The sequence below is a fragment of the Spermophilus citellus genome (assembly GCF_964194105.1).
Source record: "Spermophilus citellus genome assembly, chromosome: 1".
Lineage (NCBI taxonomy): Eukaryota > Metazoa > Chordata > Mammalia > Rodentia > Sciuridae > Spermophilus > Spermophilus citellus.
The window spans coordinates 226,603,418-226,617,992 of NC_138182.1; the positions used below are offsets into that span (position 1 = coordinate 226,603,418).

The 14,575-nt window shown below is 44.3% G+C and overlaps 1 protein-coding gene across 1 annotated transcript in view; it reads right to left on the bottom strand.

Annotated features, from left to right (window-relative positions):
• Positions 1 to 440: 440 nt before the first annotated feature.
• ZNF366 (zinc finger protein 366) overlaps positions 441 to 14,575 on the bottom strand; it is a 66,443-nt gene continuing 52,308 nt past the window's right edge. Inside the window, exons 4-5 of the mRNA XM_081286004.1 lie at positions 7,276 to 7,450; positions 441 to 4,397 (exon numbers count right to left, since the gene is read on the bottom strand). Coding sequence (XP_081142130.1) covers positions 3,862 to 4,397; positions 7,276 to 7,450 — 711 coding nt within the window. The 3' untranslated portion in view covers positions 441 to 3,861. The remainder of the gene's footprint in view (positions 4,398 to 7,275; positions 7,451 to 14,575) is intronic.

The following is a 14,575-nucleotide window of genomic DNA, read 5'->3' on the forward strand; positions in this document are numbered from 1 at the left end:
CATTCTACTGACGAGGAACCTGAGACACAGAGAGGTTTGTGAACTGGTCTCAAATCCCAGATATTGGAAGAGTAAGACTGGGTCCAGAATCAGTGCTGTGCTCACTAGAGTCTACCGATTCTTGGTTGAACTTCATTTTATAAAGAACCCGAGGCAGAATGAGGTAATCCTGTCTCCACTTGCCTGTGACAGGCCTCCAGAGTAAATTTTCTGAATGGGTACGAGGAAAAGGATGGGAAGTGGTCATGTAACTGAAGAGGGGCTAAGGTGCATTAATCCTTTCTGCAGCCCTGAGAGAGGAAGATTTCAAGACCCTTTTCTGGGCTGAGAAGCTAATGACTGAGGAGCTAACCCTAGCAAAGTGAGATGCCGGAGTGAGATGTTTACAATGACAGCTTCCTTGCAGAATTTCACATATATACAAATAATTGACTCAGTTTTTTCAACATGTCTTTATTTGCTTAAATTAACAAAATATAGGTTACATGCTATTTCTAGGTAAACCGCCTTTTCACTGAAGCAGAAAGCAATATTCACAAACTTGGGCTGCTCAACACTTGGAGTTTTAGTTTTTAAACAGGAAGCCTGAATTCTATACAAAATCAACATTTGGTGTAATGTTGTCCAAATATGCAAAGGATTTTTAAATGTTAGCTCTGTTACATTTTGTTCCAGCAAAGCAGACAAAGATCATAATTCAAAACACAATGTTAATATTTTATTAAAAGCCTTCAGGGCTTAATAAATACAGTATGCATGTTGGGTTTTCTCATGCTACTCATATACAAATAAACTAGTTACTTTTGTGGATTTATGAAAGGTCAGCTTTAGTCTCATGGCCAATGTGGAATCAAATTTTTAGAAAGAGAAAATGAAAAGAGGGACTACAAAGCAACAAGAGGGGCAGTCTCAGACTTGAATACAGAGGATGAAAGACCTGCCACCTGGCTGGGTCATTGGTTGGTTCAAAGTGACAGTGGTCAAAAGCCTGGAAAGCATTTGGTCATGTCCCATTTTCAGAGTTTCACAATGTGATGAAGGTCATGGCCTTGGGATGGTGGTAACCTTGGATGACATCATTCCTTCATTCTCTGAGGATGGCCCCAGTGGGCCTTCCTTCAGACCTGTATTCTGGTTAGTCAGCTCATCAGGCAAGGCTGGCCAACCCTTTCTTTAGCTCTGTGTTCATTCACCAGATGCTCATGTAAGGTATCATGTAAGTTGGGATACTTTTGAGGATCAAGGGACACTGTTAGTAATTACCCCGGGACAGGAGATATAAACCAGGATCATCCCAGGAAAAACCAGGACGTTGGTTACAACCAAGATTTCAGCCTTGGCTCTCAGAGGGCCAGTGCTGTAGTACTCATCGGCTTCATTAAGTCTCTTGTATCCAAAGTCAAAAACTAAAAACAGGCCTTGGAATACACCCCATCATAATTTTTTCTTACTTCCTGAGACCTTTTTTCTCCTGCCAAATGAAACTTTTCTTAGAATATTAACATTCAAAACAGACAAAGTTTGAGCCACTTTGAGTGAAGCGGGTATGGGGACTAAGAGCTTCTCCCCTAGTGGCTCTACAGAGGCCTGAGAGAGACCTTTGACTTCTCAAAACAACTTGAAGACCACTCTTCTAGACCATACTCTCTCAACATTAACGGGTTCCTCAAGCATTCCCACAGGATTTGTCTTGGTTGGAAAGGACTAGAGCATGCTCCTCTAGATTTTCCTGGCTGCTATTCCAACTGGGCATACCAGAAGCAACTGGAAGTCTGCAGCACGTGTAGTCAGGCACTGCACATAGTAGGTCTTTAATACAAGGTTGCTGAGTGAATACACATGTAACAGGACCTTAAAGAGCTGGGGGGTGTCACAGACCACTCTGCCCGCTCCCTGGACAATTTCATCAAAGGCACCAATGAGCTGTATTCCTAGGGAATGAAAGGGAACTGGTCCCCCTGAGGACTTGGAATAATTTTTGGCCCAGAGTTGTGCTGGTGGATGTAGAAACCCACAGTATTCTCTCCACCATCTTCTTGGTGGGTTCCATGGAACATGGGTGGCAGTAGGAAACCCAAGCTTTAGCACTTCCCAGCAGTGGTGATGCTAAAGGAAGGAAATTTAGGAAGGTGGCAGTAGAAATGGATCAGGGGTCCCACAGGTCAATGGTAGGGACTAGATGAGGCTAACAGGGAAGAACCATGGCCCATAGAAAAAGCCAGCCTCCAGCCCCTGGAGATGAACTCGCTCTTCTAAAGAAATGTACTGGGGAGTTTGGGAGGAGAAGAAGCAGTAACCAGCAGTACCTAGCTCTACAAATAAAAACTGAAACTCCCAACCCAGAGGCAGTGATCATGTGCACACGAACACAGACAGTACCTACCAGGGTCAGAGTTGAACATACGCAGCAGCCCCATCAGTATTGCTGTGCTCAGTGCCAGTGCTTAACTAAGGCCCATGGGCCAGGCCCAATCTGCTATCTAGGTCCTCTGTGCTGGCGGGAGCTGTGGTGCCGGCACCTGACAAGAGCAATGAGTCACTGTCAACATAAAAAGTGACCATGAACAACACAGGCATCTCCTAGCACAAAGAGCGTGTATTTGTTTAGAGTATGTGTGTCTCCTTGTGAGGATCTTCCAGAACAGGTACAAAAACCTGAGTCAGCATCATGAATACAGATATCCTGACCTCCAAATGAGTCTGAAGCCAGGGACAGAAATATTTGTGGGGTCCCTGGGAGGGGGGTCCTGGTAAACACAGAAATGGATGAGGGTTATCAGAGCCCAGTGAATCCTTCTCAATCCTGGCTGTGCATACCCCACTCAGGGTAATCTGGAAATGACCAGAGCAAAGACTCCATTCCCAACCAATTAAATCAGAATCCTGGGATGGGGCATTGAGATCCTGGCATTAGTATTTTTTAAAATGCTCTTCCAGATGTGCATTGAGAACATAGCCCAGGTCTTCCTTATAGTGATTAGCTGATGATTGTTCTAATACCCTGAATAAGTCAGAACTTGTTTCAGGGAGAATTCCCCACCCACTCCCTACCTCCAGCACTGGGGAGAGGTCTATTGCTCACTGCCAACAAGTCTCCCTGCAGCTTTTTTATGGGGCATGGGACCACAGAGCAATGGTCTCCAGAAGGGAGCTGTGCTTGGGACACCAGAGGTTAGTCTGAGGAAACGGGACCCCCTGAGCATTGTCCAGTCATCTGCAAATATGTTTCAAATGCCCCATCTGATGAGCCAAAGCAGGACAAAAGATCCAGAAGGAATTTAAGCATGGCTGATTTTCCCTTCATCAAAACTACTCATCTTTTTCTGAAGTTTCATCTTTTACTTGAGAATATCCTTTTCAAAACTCACCCTTCTGTGTTATTTCTGGTTTTCTGATTATTTAACAAAGTCTATTTTTATATATACAGCTATACATTTCTGGAAAAATATTATCACTTTCATGAACTCGACTAGAGAGTTATTAATAAGGTAACTCATCAAGCACCATAGTTTTGCAACTAGAAGGAAATTTACCATGTATTACATATTAGTAAAAGAAGAACAGAATTTCTGAAAGCACCTCAGGTTCAGCTTACAATTAGAAATCTAAAATAATATGCATAGTTCATTACAGGGGTGATGCATAAAATAACACTGAACACCCTGCATGCATGCTAAAATTATGAAGGACCCAAGAAATGACCTGGGAAGCATTTACACTACCTAGGCTGGCTCATTTAGTCTGAGCCATTTGTAAGGACTGGCATCGCCAGTCAGTCCCCAGCAAATGACAGTTCATGCAGAAAGCTATATTTGAACTGCCTACTTCTCATTTTCCAAATGTAATTTTAAAGCTGTCCACTTAGATACCCAAAAGCACTGCTTGTTTTTCCATTTTCCTCTCCAGTAATTCTTTTAAACTCTCATCTCTGTGCTTGAAGTATAAGTAATCAGAAAAAGAGGGGCCCCGCCGGGAGCTCTGGAAAACTCTGAGGCTGAGACGCTCGTCTCTTCGGGCACAATCTCGCTCCTGAACACCTTCTGCCTCATGGTGGTCCTTGCTCCTCTCCTCCTCTTCTTCTTTGGGCACATCCTCCTTCTCCTCCTTGCAGTTGTCCTCTGACCCCTCAGGGGCCTGCTCGGGCTTGGTGGACAGATCCTGGGGTGCACCAAGCTGCTGGCTTTGGGGGGCCAGGCCAGGGCTGTAGGGTTCCACCTCATAGCAGTTGTCATCATCGTCCTCCTCATGGCAGGCACTGCCCCGGGCACTTTCCCCATCCAACTGGAACATGGGCCCCTTTACCCCACGCTTCTGGGAGAGGTCAAAAGGTTCCTCTTGCTCCAAACTCCTCAGGACACCAGCTGACTGCGCCAAGGTGATTCTTCCTCTTCCCAAACCTGTGAGAGCAGAGTGAGAATTCATGCACACATGAAGAACAATGGAAATGGATCCTTGGGTGTATGCGGAAGGGTAACCCAGGGCCATTTAACCTGTTCTGATTGTAAATATAGACACTTCCCAATAAGAAGGTAGACAAGGGAGGCTTGTCAGACAGTATCTAAATCAGCGTAACCCTGTTAAGGTGAACTTGGCAACAGGCACCAAAAGCTTTAAAAATAAGCCTTGACTTAGCAGGACACTACTGAGAATTTAAATGATTAAAAAATAGGCAGGCAGGAGCACAGAATGTATGTATAAATATGCTCATCATTATTATAGTGAAACTGTGAGGACAATTTTGGTATTCAAGTTTTGGTTCAACACATAACAGTACATCCACACAATGAACTATGTGTAGGTGTTGTGTTATAAAGACCCATTAACTACCATAAAATGTATTCTGTACTTAAAGTTGAAAAATATGCACATATATTTATAGTGTAGACATGATTAATTTTCTCTTCTGTAAAAAAAAAATTTCTAGAAGAATGTATGCCCAAATCTCAAACCTGATGAACTCTGAGATGATTATTACATTTTTCTTTCCATTTCCAAAGTATGTATTATTTTATTTTACACGCCCCCCCCCACACACATACACACTCTACTGTAAGGAAAAAGATAGGCAACAATAAAGATATTCTCATCTTGAAAAAAGACAAAGAGAAATCATTTGGGGCTGAGACATTCACTAGAAGACCATGGCCCCTGTGCCCAGTAGTGAGGATATCTGAGGAGCACACTAAGCCCTTGTGTCTGACCATCAGTGTCCCCATGCTAGGCATGCAATTGGAAAGGATGGCATTTCCAGTTTCAGTTTGGGACCCTATAGGAAAGGGCTTGGCTGTGCCCAACAGACATGGGATGGATAGTGGTTCATTCATCCCTTCTTTACAGGTCTGTGGTGACTCCACAGTCAACCAGGACTGTAAAGAGGAGAAACAGGAAGGGAGGGGTCTGGGATGCAGCCAGGCAGGCTTCAGGGTGGGAACATAAAACAGATGGGTAGGGCCCCAAGGTCCAATGTTGAGTACTTTATGGTACCAGGCACTGCTGCTGTCTGTATCTTTAATCTTGCCAGGGGACAGGGAGGATCTTCTAATGACTTTTGAGTCATTTAAAAACCAGAATGGAAAAAAAATGCTAACATTATTTGTAGATGAAAACACTAGAATCGTTGAAAGTCTGTAAAATTTTTCAAAGCAACCCTGTGAAACACAGTGATGCTCCTCTTCTTTCCCCCAGAGTGACAGAGCTGGTTGGAGCCTGCCAGGATATGAACACGGGTATGTGGCAGGCGGTGGGGCCCAGATCAGGCTGTCAGCCAGAGGACCACCTCCTCATTATCTTGGCTGTCTCCCCCCTCAAGCAAGGGGACAAACTTTGCCTCTTCTGGAAAAATCCAGGCCTACCTTGGGAAGTGGCTCAGGCAACTAGAGAGTCAATGAATCATTCAGGAGAGTAATTGCTTTTTTTTTTTTTTTTAAACAAGAATTTTTTCAAGGCCTTTAAAAGCTTAAACTCCAGCCCTTTTTTGTGATGATCATGTTCCCAGTCACCCAGGAGTCACCATAGAGTAAGGGGCTGCAGTGAAATGCCTAAAAGTGACAATCATTTTGAACATGCTGTGTATGCAGGAGTGTGTCTTAATTATGAATCTGTGCTGATATCACTGTCTTTGTAAGCAGCAAACACAAACAGATCGCCCTAGGTTCTTGCCTAAGGTAGTGAGCCTGGGCTTAATTCAGAAATTCTTTAGTTGGAAGTCCACTTCCATCTTCAGACCTGCTGTCTGACCTCAGCAGTTTATATAACATCTCTAGGCTTGATCTCCTCTTACCTAAAATGAGAATAACCCAATCTCTTTCATGAATTGGTAGGAGTGGGCAAGAATGCCCTGAAGTGTCTTGCCCTGTGCTTTGATCACATTAGTGGTCAAAAATCAGTTCATAGGATTTTGTAAATTACATGTATCACTGTCATCTCTCCCCCAACACAGACCTCCTAAAGGGCAGAGGTGGCCTTGTTCCTAAGGATCTGCCACAGCATTGCAGCTCACTGCTGTTGGACAGAGGTGCGTTTACTGCCGTTTATGAAGGACTGGTTGATTAGGTGACTAAGAAGCAAGTCTGATGAAGGCAGTAGATCCAGAACACAAACTTGACTGCTAAGGGCCCTGGGGATGCCAAGGGAAAGGAGGCGAGAACTTCATCAGCTCAGTCAAGACTCAGTTCTGGGTGGGGGACATAAACTCCTGCCCTGCCTCGGGGGCAATCAGCAGGAAACCAGTCCTTGGGTGAATAGAGAAGAGGGGCTGCTACAAACCCAATTCTGCTCGAAGCAGAACATGCAAACCTGTTTTTTGTCAAAAGAAAAGGAAAATCACATGCTCTTTAACAGAAGTGGACACAATAAAGACCCTCATGTCAGAAGGGTCTGCGTTCAAATCCTAACTTGGCAACTTTTCAGATAGGCAACTTGGGAAGCCTCATTTTCCCCATCTGCAAAAAGATATAGAAGTTTTTCCAGCCTGGAAGAGCTATGAAGATTTAAGGAGATAAGGCACCTGAGGGAATGTCTGGAACAAAGGAACCAAGACTTGAGCCAACTGGCATATTGTTTCGCTCTAAATTTACTCTGTGATTGTCTGTTACTTATGTCCTTCCCATATTAGTTATTACATTTCTTCTAGTAGTATTCTAAGTCTTGAAAAGTCATAGTCCTTTTTTTTTTACAATAACCACCCCCCAAAGTAATACCCCAAAGTTAAAAACAAATTCCACACCCATCTGCTGCCCACTGCACCTGGCAGCGTGGGGCTTCCTGCAGTGATACCTTGAGAATGAAGTCCCCGCTCCATCACTCCATGCTTGACTTTCATATGACGTGTCAGGTTCCCCTTCAGGGTGAATTTGCTGGGGCAGTAAAGGCACTTGAAGGGCTTGCTGTCTGAGTGCAGGTGCATGTGGCCCATTAGGTTGTGCATCCGGTTGAATTCCTTCCCACAAAGCTGTTGGAGACAGAGATGAGGAGAACACAGTTATCCTGCCAGAGAGAACCCACATCAGGCCCTTGGAGAATGGACATGTGGCGGCCCACAACCACTTTACTCTGCTTGGATCTTGGCACTTCAAAGATCTGTGATTACAAGGAAAATGGCCCCCTGGACATCAGGGAGGGGTTGAATTCTGCCCAGCCTCAGAGGTGGAGCACGGAGGAATGGATTCATGAGACATCTGTTGCTGGTGTCCAGGGATCTCTGAATTCAAGGTGGAAAATTGCAAAGCCTGTAAAGCTGTTTTGGATGCAACCTTTAGAAAAGGTGAAGAGCTGAACTGAAAAAGCGGTTGCTGGAAGCTTGTTTAATTATAAGAATGCAGTGATGTGTTTGATATTTAGGGGGTGTTCACAATATGAAGGCATTGCTCTAAGTCTGTCAAGGAATATCTTACTTAATTCCCACATCAATCTTATGAGATGGATGCTATCATCACCCCTATTTAACAGATGGGAAAACTAAGGGCTTAGGTCATTTGCCTAAGGCTCACAGCTAGTGGGTGCTGGAACTGAGCTGAGGAACTCACGCCATCAGACCCCAGGGCCAGCAGGGTTCACACTACATCCCTCACAACATAGCTCTTTTATAAGACTGTACCAAACAATGCATTTTTAATTTACTAATTATTAGAATGCATTTCAAAGTTCAAAGAAACGAGATATTTAAGAAAAAGATGTGTCTGTTCTTGGGGTAGGCATATGAAGATGTGAGAATATTATCTCAGATCTACAAAAACATGGGTTATTCATTTCTTTTTCAACATTTCTCTCTATTTCCATCCAAGTGCCAGTACGTGGAGACACAACAGTGGTTCTCACACTTCCTCTGGAAGAGTAGAACCTTCCTTCCAAACGCAATGTATGGGCAAGCAGAAAGTTTAGAACAGCCCTGGGGTTATTTGCCTGTCCCCATGCCTTAGTAGAGCAGGGTTTTAGAAACTCCAGCCCTTCCTTGGCTGTCCTGTTAGGGATGCAAGGGAGCATTTCTCTGTTTGCACTTGGACTAGAGTGTTAATGAAGGAGCAATCTCCTCCCACCTCCCCACATAGTCACAGAGAGGACTAGAGGTATGGCACCCTCTGGGGCTGAGAGAGCAGTGTCCTTTTTCACTGAGACTCTTTTATGGACACTGCTGGAGATTCAGATTGAATTTTTATTAATGTAGGCAACATTTTTTTCAGGGAAATGAGAGTTGAGTTGACTCTGGAGGAATGTTCAGACCTAACAAATGATGACTTCAGAAGGTTGGCCTAAAAGAACACTGGGTGGTAAGAGGCAGCCAGTCTAGGATTATGCATTTGTCACAGAATCCACATATGGATTATGAATGGCTGGTTTTGTATTTTTGGATAATTAGTACTTGGGGATTTTAAATACTTTTCTCTTTGCTTCCACACTAGCAAGACTTAATTTGGCAACCTGTATAGGTTTCCAAGCTGTGCACCACCTTCATTTGAAAATAATGATCCCCCTGGAGAAAAGGATGAGAGGATTGGCCTAATTCCAACATCCTCAAGAGAAGTAATATACGTATGGACACATCTTTTCTTTTATTCTCTATAGAGATAATTAATTAAGATATTTCATTCTATGGCTCAATTTCACACGTGTATAAAAGTTTTGGTAAAGTTATCAGCTTAGGTTAACTGCTTCTCTATTATGGCTAAAGAAATAAAGTTTCAAGATTCTACATGAAGTATTTCCAGTTGTGATCATTTTTAGAAAAGGCATACCTCCTTTGGTTTGTGGAATGGTTCCTGATTATTTGGAGTGATATTGCTGTTTGCAATTGCTAAGTGTGACCAGTACTTGGCTCGATAGTTATTTCAGCTGTGTTCTCACCTAGTAGACTGCAATATCCATGAAGGCTCTGCCTGCGTTTTATTGTATTCCTGTCTAGGATAAGCTTGATGCATGCTAGGTTCTCAGAGAGAATGTGTTGAGGGAAGGAGTAGGCACCTGGCAGCAGAAAATTACAGAAGAAACAGCCTGATGTGGTGAAGCACAGGCAAGTGGAGAAGAGGAGCTGAAGGCTAGAAGGGCAATTAGGCTTCCGCACAAGTCCAGCATGGGTGGAGTCTCTAGGCCAGACAGACATCCTTGGAAAGGATGGGTACCTTCTTGCACTTGACTCCCATGATGGGAGAAATTCCTCTGTGTTGGCTGAGGTAATAGAGGCTGGACTGACCTGAAAGGGTTTTGTGAAGGCGATGGAATTTTAGCCTTTACCTTGAAGAATGTGCAGCGTCTTTTGTTTTTATTTGACCCATAAATAAATTCTCTTCATTAGATTACTTTTAGACACTCCAGTCAAACTTACACCACCAGGAAAAGGAACTATCACTTTTGAGATAATGATGAACTGCGTGTTGCTGTCAGACCTGCTGGGACATGGGAGTCAGGGCCGACCCTCCAATTCACCTGCCTTAAGATTGCCCCTATCATCTCCCCTCCCCCACTCCAAATTCAGAGGTGTGCTCATCATAGTGGCTGCCTCTAGGCATCCTCCACATTCTGCATCAGCCTCAGATAAGCTTCCTTTTATGCTCCTTTACTAGTGTATTTTTTTCCTATAATGTATTTCTAGCTCAATTCATTCAGTACTGAACTTCTTGGAACACTTTAGCGGCACATGGGGACATTAAGATGTTAAAATGGTATTGTCAATATCATTTTATATATATTATCAAGACCTGTGGCCTCAGGGTAAGTCCATTGTGGGACATGACTGGTCAGCTATATCATGTGTGATTGGTAAAGGAGAATGATTTTTGTACTATTGGTAAAATTTAGTTTTGATATTCTAAATTTATCCTGCATTTTTATGTTAGCCTATTGGACACACCAATGGAGAGCTTTCCCAGGACTAATGGAGGTACACCAACTCTGAAAGGTGTTTGGGGCCCTAGACAGAGTCCCCGGTAATCTCCAATGCAAGGGTCAGCTCCCTTTTCTATGTAACCAATTTCTCTATCAAGCACAGGACTATACACCTAGTACCCTCAATGAGTAGCTAAATATTTGGTCATGAGAATAAATAACCAAGTCAGGAAAATATCATTACCCCATGCAAACTTCTGAAAGCAGCCATTACCAGTTCTCTTCCTCTCCCCACTAAACCTAGACACATTAGTTAGGAAAATACAGTCCTCCCTAGCATGAGGATGGAGCCAATTAACTCAGGGCCTAAGGCACCTGAGCTCTATTCACATCTCAGTAGTAGTTGCTTAGATTCATCCTCTCAGCCTCTGACCCTTCCAAAAGCCCTTGGGGCCCTGTCCAGAACCAAAGGCCTCTTCATCTTTCTCAGAAGATTATCCTCATATGACATAGCACACAAGAGCACAGAGTTATTTTATGTCTTTGAAATCCAGGGAGAGAGACTTCAGACTGTTAGTGAAGAGGGGGCCAGCTAAGGATCGCACCCTGGGATGACGTCTGAGATGGCAGATCCAAGCAGAAGCACTTCAGTCAGGAGGGAAGCTGGCCTGGGAGAAGAAGAGTGACTGGGAGGAAACAACAAAACTCGTTTCTTCTCTGGATAAAAGCAGCCACTTAGATTAAGTCCCCTTTAAGTCATTAGCTGTGCAGCTAAGAGCTTACCCAAGTTAGGGCTTGCTGAATCATCTCCTACCATGGTCTGCAGAGCTTAAAACAAGGTATACAGGTGCAGGAAGCTGATGGAGGGGTGAGGGTAAAGCTTTCATCTTTTCAGAATCGTCTCAACCACAGTGCCTTTTGCCTGAATCCTCTCTAATGAGCAGCATCAATGTGCCTCTGACTTTAAATCCCAGATTCTCCACCTACCCACTTTTTAAGAAGGAAGTGGACCTCAAAATCTAATTAAAAAAATAAAGCAGCCGGGCCTGGTGGTTCACTCCTGTTGTCTCAGTAGCTTGGGAGGTGGAGGCAGGAGGATCACAAGTTCAAAGTCAGCCTCAGAAAAATCGAAGAACGAAGCAAGTCAGTGAGACCCTGTCTCTAAGTAAAGTACAAAATAGGGCTGAGGATGTGGCTCAGCTGGTCAAGTGTCCCTGAGTTCAATCCCTGGTACCCCGCCACCAACCACCCCTCCAAAAAGAAAGCATTTTTAACTATACTTTAAAAATAGGTTGCCTGGATCATAAGGTTTTTCAATGACAGTGTAGACAGGTATAGTGGGAACCCAGAACAGAGAACTTGCTTTGTCTTCTCTTCTGTACAATGTTGATGACAGGTAGTTTCTTACGAAGGAAGGATGTTGGGAGGATCAAATGACATAATTCTTGCAAAGTGCTTGGCAAACATCAAAAGCTCAGTAAATATTAGCTCTTATTACTATCATTATGGAGTGCACAGGAGATTCTTTAACGTTCTAGAAATAGGATGATCTTCCAAGATGTGGGTTCTGTCTTTTTAAGCTAAATTAACTGAAGGAAATATCAAAAGAAGGATCCAATGAAGAATCCTCTAGATAAATATCTATCAGGTTACTGGGAGCCTGATAGAAATGCAAGTAGCATATAGGCCCAGGATGGGCATTGAGGATGGGCATTGTGTAAATCCTAGCTTGCAGGCTTTGGGAGAGCCCACTCTCTGGCTCCCCAGAACTCAGTCTGCCTTTGAAGCAACTAGCAGATGCCCTGTTTGCTCCAGGCCTTTTCACTCTGGTCTCCTGGTGCCCTTTCCCTACGCAGTCCACGGCCAAGAGGCACCACAGGCTCACTCCCGTGAGTCCCTGCGACATGCTGACAGCCAGCCAGTAGCTGCCAGAGAGAGGTCGGCTATGGCGAGAGACAGGGCGATGACAGTGGCAGCCCCTTGGCTGGGGCCAGAGGCCCAGAAAGCCAAAAAGAAGCACACTACCCTGCTCCAGCCCCAAGTGAGCTTCGGAGCTGAGATGCCCCAGGAAGCCCGCGTTTTCCTATTCTGAGAGAAAAGGTCAAAGAGCTGCAGGCCTCACCGAGAAAAAATGGCCTCACTAAACTGCCCTTCCCTTACATTCTTCTCCCTCTCTCTCCTTTAATAAGAAGGGTGTTCCTTTCCTCAAAGGGAGAGAGAGGGAGGGAGAGAGAGACTGTAAACTGTCCAAAAGGACCGTGAGAAAACAGGAAGCTTTGAAAAGTACAAGAGAAAGCAAGATGAAATCTATTTGCAGGCGGCCCCTGGGGACGCGGGAGGCATTGTTAAGCAGGCAGTTCATACAGCTATATCCTTCCTTCTGCTGAGGAGGGCTTTGCTGCCAAAAGGCTGCTATCTGGTCACTGCCTTAACCCCCTCAGTGCCAGCCTGAAAACCCTGACCCCAACCATGGGGCCTGCAAAGTCCCTCACCTGCTTTCTTCCTTTTAGAACATCAAAGATCTCCAGAGGATAATGGAGGCAGCTTGGCAGTGGAGGTGGAGACCCTTTTCAGGGAGACTTCACCCCTCTTCTAATGCCTCTGCCCTCCAGCCTTCAGACCTGTGCTGCAGAAAAGGCTGCAGATGACCTGGTGATTCATAACTTAGGCAGCTCCCGGCTTCACCCATCTCAAAAGAGAATTTGTCCCGGAAATTCTGGATGGCTGCTTTTCCTGGACAGGTTTTCCAAAGACGGCAGCTGGTTCTTTGCTGTTATGGAGTGCGGCCCTACAAGGATAGTATCCAAATCAACCCCTGTGTGCTTACGCAGAATCTGGGAAGCATATTTCTGAAACATGGCTCAAGTGAGTCTGCAGGCGCAAGCCTCTGGACAGACGCCAGCTGGCTTCAAAAAGCAAGGAGTCCAGAAGTTGAGCCAATAGCAAAAGAGCCCCGAAGGGCAGTAATTTTTTTTTTAATATAAGGAAAAAAATTAAAAAGAAAGAAACAGAATGGAAACCTTTCCTCTCCTCTAATTTTCCATCCTATTGTTAATGCCTAAAACCACAGTTAGTAAATGTTTTTGCTCGCTGGGAACAGCTGTTTCTACTGAGCACAGGGCCATAGAGAACCACTTCATGTTGCAACAGGAGGAAGGATTTATGTTAGGAGGAAATTTTAATGGTGAGAATCGCAAGACATTGGAATCTGTTACCAAAAGAACCTCCCTCGTTGCAAGGTTTTGGGTAAAGAAGACATAGCTAACTGTTAGAATATGGCTGCAGCAAGATCTGTCTTTCTTTTCCAAACATGTCAAACACAGGAAAAGAATAACTCTTCCCTGTCACTGCTCCAAGATCTTGTTTGGTTATCTGGGCGTGTTCTCCAATATCACCATGAGCCAGCCAGCCATTGACCCGATGGTTATGAACTGCACAACCATGATACTCCATCCCACTCCCAACTCCCAAACCCCTGACAAGATTTCTAAGAAACTGGCACAACACAGATGAAAAGCAAGGTCCACAGGACACATCTCAAGAGGGCCTATCCCACAGTTTCTATAAAACACTAAGAGCCTTTTTACATAATTTGTAAATTCAGGCATGCTCTGGGAGTCTTTTCAAATGAAAAAGAGTGGTGGTACAAAAAGGATACCAAGAAGGGTGACAATTTGCAGAGATATGGTAACGGGGAAAGGAAGAACCTGGAAGTACATTCTAGCACTTTCCAGGAGATAGAGAGCCCTGGGTAGAGGTGATTGCTACCCATTATTGTTTCGAGATGTTTAAGAAAGTAGAAGGGCCACCTAAGTTTGGCAAAAATGCCCTTTAATACCTTTTTGTCTAATAATAGATAATGCTTTCTAGGCAATCTAGTGTCTCACAATGTGGCCACATGAGAGAATGTACCCATTAGAAAAAAATGATCTTTGTAGATGACCAGCCCAAATCCTATGCCAGGGCCATCTCCTATTGTGAAATATAAACTGTGCATTATCTCAAAGCTGGCATTCCACTCTGTAAACATTCTCTTATGGGATCTGACAGTGTGGACCAGATATACAGAGCCTAATCCAACCTCAGGGAGGAGGAGATGTGGATTTTCTGACCTATGAAGCTGACCATCACATACCTTTTGAACCACTGGGGTGGAGGAGGACACTGTTATCCATGAGGGGCTAAAACTTTCAGATAGGATGGCTCACTCAGGCTGTATTTCTCTGTCCAGAGTTCTGGCCATTGGTACCTGAGAGAA